The sequence below is a fragment of the Brassica oleracea genome, chromosome C2 (assembly GCF_000695525.1).
Source record: "Brassica oleracea var. oleracea cultivar TO1000 chromosome C2, BOL, whole genome shotgun sequence".
NCBI classification, from domain to species: Eukaryota; Viridiplantae; Streptophyta; class Magnoliopsida; order Brassicales; family Brassicaceae; genus Brassica; species Brassica oleracea.
In genome coordinates this window covers 12,800,572-12,806,427 of record NC_027749.1, presented here as the reverse complement: position 1 = coordinate 12,806,427, position 5,856 = coordinate 12,800,572, and the positions used below count along the sequence as shown (strand labels likewise).

At 36.6% G+C, this 5,856-nt stretch overlaps 2 protein-coding genes across 2 annotated transcripts in view; one reads left to right on the top strand and one right to left on the bottom strand.

Moving 5' to 3' along the window:
- LOC106323485 overlaps positions 1-1,702 on the top strand; it is a 5,561-nt gene extending 3,859 nt beyond the window's left edge. The window contains 4 exon segments of the mRNA XM_013761598.1: positions 575-781; positions 886-975; positions 1,107-1,313; positions 1,440-1,702. Coding sequence (XP_013617052.1) covers positions 575-781; positions 886-975; positions 1,107-1,313; positions 1,440-1,544 — 609 coding nt within the window. The 3' untranslated portion in view covers positions 1,545-1,702.
- A 2,211-nt stretch (positions 1,703-3,913) lies between these two features.
- LOC106325110 lies at positions 3,914-5,326 on the bottom strand. Its single transcript, XM_013763136.1, has 4 exons — positions 5,007-5,326; positions 4,512-4,650; positions 4,333-4,418; positions 3,914-4,246 (listed from the first exon to the last, which is right to left on the bottom strand). Exons 1-4 carry the CDS (start codon positions 5,271-5,273, stop codon positions 4,103-4,105), a joined length of 636 nt encoding a protein of 211 aa, XP_013618590.1. The 5' UTR covers positions 5,274-5,326; the 3' UTR covers positions 3,914-4,102.
- Positions 5,327-5,856: the final 530 nt, after the last annotated feature.

Here is a 5,856-nt window from a genome sequence, read left to right as displayed (position 1 = left end):
ATTTCTAAAGGTAAATATCTCGTATAATGATTTTATTTAACTTGAAAATATTTTTACTTATGTGTTTTTTTAAAGGGATTGATGTTAGTGACTTTCAATCTTATACGAAATATAAAGAAAAAATGAGTTTTTAATTCCTCAAGTATTTTCAATCGGAAAATTAAATATTCAAGTATTATATGCGCATATTTATTCCCCAATTAATCATTGACTACGCAAAATCATGATTAGAATATTCTACCGTTAAAAAGTTGACGGAAACCGTTATTTTCCGTTCATCAGTTAACCGTTGACTATTTTGTTCCCAATTTTGCGCAGTCAACTATTAGTTAAGGAATAAATATGCACAAGAAATACTTGAGTATTAAAACCGCCGATTTCAAATACTTCGGGAATTAAATGCCCATTTTCCCGCAAGCTACACTATGTAAATATTTCAGTCTGATCTTTAGACCATCCGCAACGGGGGATTATAATGAATCCTTAACACATACTCCTAAGCAATTACGATTAAAATAATAATATAACACCTAAATAAGCTAAGGAGGAGTCCGTAATTAAGGATTAAGATCAGTCGGTCCTTGTTGACGTGGAATCTCCGTTCAAACCTGACGTCCTCAAAGGCAAGGTAGCTCTCATCACCGGAGGCGGATCCGGAATCGGAATCGGTTTCGAGATCTCTTCTCAGTTCGGCAAACATGGAGCTTCCGTCGCCATCATGGGACGCAGGAAACAAGTCCTCGACGCCGCCGTCTCTGATCTCCGATCCCTCGGGATTCAGGTAACCTTTCAGAGAGGATTTTCGTTTTTGATTTGGGATTGAATAGTATTCGATTGCTTGTTCTCTTTGGAATGTATCTCCAAGGCTATTGGATTGGAAGGTGACGTTCAATTGGGCTTTGCGTGTCTATTCACGACATAGGATCAGTGGAAGGAGGTTTTGTTTTACCCGGTGATGGTGCTGCCACTTATAAGGTACATTTCACGCATCTTTTTCTCATCTTCTTCTTCATTGCACATTGTTACCATCACTGTTTGACATATCAACGTCTATTGCAGTTTCTGCAGTGTATTGAGTTGCATCTTTTCTTGTGATTGTTTTGTAGGTAGGTTTTAGAATTGTAGTGTTTCGTCCATTCGTTGGTGAAGTCATTGCTGCAAGGTTCAAAGAATCTGATTCCAATGGATTGCGCTGTGAGTACTACTACTGTTGTGCATAATGATTACTTATACGTTTCAAGAACATCAGCTATCCACCTGTTGCAACTGAGCGAGGAGATGATGCAAAGCCTTTTGCTCCTATGGTGGTCACTGTAAGTTCTCATTCTCTGAAGCTATCTTACTTGTATTAGCATATAAATAACAAAACTAGTTGTATATAGCCTCCTAATTTCTCCTACTGAAGCTATTCCACTTGTGAAATGGGCAAGGGACTTTAGATGATGATGGTTTGGGCCCTGTTTCTTGGTGGGAAGGTTCTACTTCTAATGAGAATCATGAAGATGATGATGATACTTGAACCAAACTTCAATCTCCAAATGTAAGACTTCAGGTTCTTAAACTAGTATGTTTTTCTTAACATAGGAAGTTGGAATTAGACTCCTTTCCCATGATTCTAGGATTAGATTCCTTAATTTTGATTTTATCTGTGTATGGAAAAATATTTTTCTTATATATATGTGCAACTCTTTTGTCCTGCTCTCATGGACTTGAGGAACACTACCCTCAGAACTATGTGAATCTACTTAGCCAACCAAGTATACCAAGAAGACCAGCATCAAGTACCTTCGATTTTCTCTCAAGCCCTACGAATCAAAAGGTTAAAAAGTGTTAGCTTCTTACTCATAGCAATCAACAAGTCTCTATTACACTTGTCTCACCAATGTCAGCAGCTACACGATGAGCACACATCGCTCCTGAGACAAGATTCAGAAAATTCAAGAGTTGTGTTTTATTCCTAAGAACTCCAAATTGGAGAATACCATTGGAGATAGAATTTTGATTAGGGTCCTTAACTATTTAAAAAAAAAAAATTAGTTTGATAATGCTAAGGACTCTTTATAATGGAGATGCTCTTACAAATCACTTAAGATTTCACAATGTTACGGAAAGAACATAAAAAGCTTCCTTTTCTCTTTCTGTGAAATACAGAGGCGCGAGAGAAAAAGAGAAAACTGATGAGAATTAAAATTATTATTAATGAAGGAAAAAAGGAATGATTTCTTCTTTGTCGGCAATATTTTTCATTAGAATTGGTAATGGAATACATGAGATCCAAGTAAAAAAAAAACAAATTACAAAGCCCATAACACAAAAGCTGTTTCTGATAAGTGTATCAAGCAACATGTCCTTCATGCTGAAAACATCATGGCCGCCGGAGCTCTTCGCCACCGTGAAATTTTCCGATTTCGCTTTTGCTCTTTCTTTACCGTAACAGAGATTTGGAACCTCACGAACGCTTCTCTAAACTCCAATACCAATTCAAGCATAGCATCTCTTCAGTCGCCAACCTATTTCAGCTCCAATCTTCAACACATCCACGTCTCCGGCTTAATTTTGACCTAGAGATCTTGCACCGCCCACTAAGGACTGCGGTAAAGCAGATGCAACGTTACCCAAACAAAGATAGAATATTTAGTTGAAGAGATGTTGGTCGGGATTGAGTGAAGCAACAGAGGGCTACGGCATGCCTTCCAATTATAGATCGGAACCTTTATTACATCGACGCAAGAACAGAGAATAGAAAATATAACACGAAGAATTGCTCAGATTTAGGTCGAAAACACTACAAAGTATTGCTAAGCGAAGAAAAAAAATCGATCCAGATGATCGAAAATTATTTTAACACACAAAAAAGGGGAATCCTTCCGAAAGATGATAGTTTGATAAGAATGATGAAATATCGAGAGAAACCTCTCTCTCTAGAAGAGGGGAGAGAACCAAAAGAAATGAGTGATCTAAAGCTGTTAAAACGACTGTGTTGTGATGACATTGGCATAGATGGTAATTATTGGAAAAAAATCAGGGCTATTTTTTATTGGGCAAATCTAAAAAATATCACATTTCTAAGTTTATGTCACAAAAATAACTCTCAAAAACTAAAATGACCAAAATAGCATTTTATCTTTTAAAAAATTTAATTTTTTTTTTTTTTTTCAAAATTTGAAATCTTATCCCAAAACTCCCACTTCCAATTATAAACCCTAAAACCTAAACTTTAAACCCTAAACTCTAAACCCTAAATCCTAAACCTTAAACCATAAATCCTAAACCCCACCTTTTAACTCTAAACCATAAACTCTAAACCCCACCCCTAAACTCTAAACCCTAAACTTTAAACCCTAAATCCTAAACCATAAATCATAAACCTCACCCCTTAACTCTAAACTCTAATGTCTAAATTAATTTAACATTGGGGTATAAGTGTATATTTATCTCTTTTGATAAAACATTAAGTGTTATTTTGGTCATTTTAATTCTTAAAAACTATATTTGTGACAAAAACTTTTTTATTGCTATCCTAGTCATTTTCTTTTTTTTAATCTGTACTCCTATTTTAATATATAAGAGATTTTAGCAATGTATTCTTTCCGGAAAAAAAGACGAGAGAATTATCTACAACTCTTGTCACTGTATCTTTGTCAAATTAGGTAAGTAATATAATCACAAAATATTTTTGAAAATGGATTTTATTATCCATCTCATGTCGACTTATGATGGACAAACTATGGTTTGAGAGGCCTCAAAACGTCAAGACAGTTCTAATTTTTAAAGGAAAAACAACATAATTCCAAATGATTATTGAAAAACAATAATACAAATTTAAAAGGATAGATTAATACAAATTTGCTTAATTGAAAAGGATAGATTCCAAGTGAAGAAGGAAAAACAACATAATTCCAAATAAACTTGCTTAATTGAAAAGGATAGATTAATACAAATTTAACAACCATAAAAGAAAAGACAGAAGAATAAAAATTCAATTGTTTCAGATAACTTTCTGTTTTTTTGTGTTAGATGAATGGTCTCGATCATATCAGATACATCCAAGCTAAATTTCTATCCTCAGTAGAACCAGAGAACGAGAAGGCAAAAACAAGTTCTATTGATTCTTTTTAGTAGTGGGAGTGAATGATGACGATGATTGAGAGCTCTGAATCTGATCATCTTTAGATGTTTTGATTATAAACAGAAGCGTTTCCACAAGCATCGCCAAAACTAGTCCAAGAATCCCACCAGCAGCACTCTGAAATCCGAAAACACATGATTACTCACACTTAATCCTGAAATGTTTCCAAAATTTCACAAAATGATTTGACAAACAAAACATACCAAAGCGGGATTGCGGTTGAACAAAGCTCTGAAGGAAGCGTACCCAACCAAATATCCAGTGAACATGGTAAGACCAACGTGTAAACCTATAGAAACGATCAAACGAAATCTTCAGTGACTTATTTGTGTAATACATTTTGGCAAGAAAAGTTATCAAGAAGTGAGCAAAAATGATTTACCAAAACCGAGCTGGTCTTTGTAAGAGGAGAAAGGCTCTTCGACTTGTTTCCTAGGTGTAATATCTTTAACAAGCTCGGCATACTCCTTCCTCTCTGCTATGTCTCTCAGCTTAAGCAATCTCAGCTTCAGTTCTTCACTCTACCAAGATCAAAAATCAGATCAAATTAAACACTAAAACTCACAAAGAAACCACAAGCATCCTCGAATGCATTCAGCATAGAAGGAGTAACGACCGTCGTTTCATTAGTTATGCTCGATTATTCCCATTAACCAAAAAAAAAAATTCATATTTGGATTTCAATATGAATCAGACAAAACAAAGTTGTGTTCATACCTAGTAATGTTCCATGACTCCCTACCAAATTATGATTCCTTCATTTGTCGGATTGTCCGAACAGAATCTAACCAGGCCAATTTTCGCCGGGATTCTAGCCCAGCCCCAGAAAGATAAATTGAAATTGGATTAAAATGTAAAAATTGGAGCTTTCATATACCTTTTCTCTCGGTTTGGGACTGGTGAAGACGAAACCGGAGCCGGAGAAAAGTCCCAACAAGTCCGGTCTGGTCGAAGGATCGGATCCGGTCCATATAGCGCGGAGCAATTTGTACGGAACGGTGTTCCTTGGGCGCAGATCAGAAGCGATATCTCTGAGCTCCTCGGAGAGGCGATGATCATCGCAGGCCAACGCGAGAAACGACCGCATCGGTTCGGTGGCGGAGAGGATCAGGCCAGAAGCGTTTCTCGGGTCGGGTTGATCCATCTTTTGATTGGATTCAGACGGGTTTCAGTTTCTTTGCGATGTTATAAGGCCACGTTTCTCATGCCCTCTGGAAAATCTCGTGGTGGAAATCACGTGAGAACAGTAACTCGTGAGACGTGGGCTCCGTTTTGGGCTTTATTGAATTCGTTGGATCGGATATGAGTAGGGTCCGGTAATCCGGTCCAAAAGTGGTAAGCATCTCTTACGTGGAGTTACCCACCCTATCCCGTAAATGGACTAGTTGGACCATTAGTCTTAGCAGTCCTTTGGAATACTCGTTTGGATTTGGATATTGTTGTTCGTATTTCGAATAATACTTTTGATTGAATAATAAAAAAATCCATTTTAGATGAACTCATTTTAGATTGGGCTATACTAATATTTTAGGTACATATTAGGGAGAATTGCCAAGTGTGACTCAAAACTTGGAGTCAAACCCAAAACAATACCCCAACTTGGGTCAAAGGCAAAAGTAACCTAAAAGGCTATTGAAATTACAACTATCCCCTTGTGACCAAACAAAAAAACGGAATTCTTTTTACGTTTCTACCCCTCGCAAGTCGTCTGTTTAGACGACTTGAAA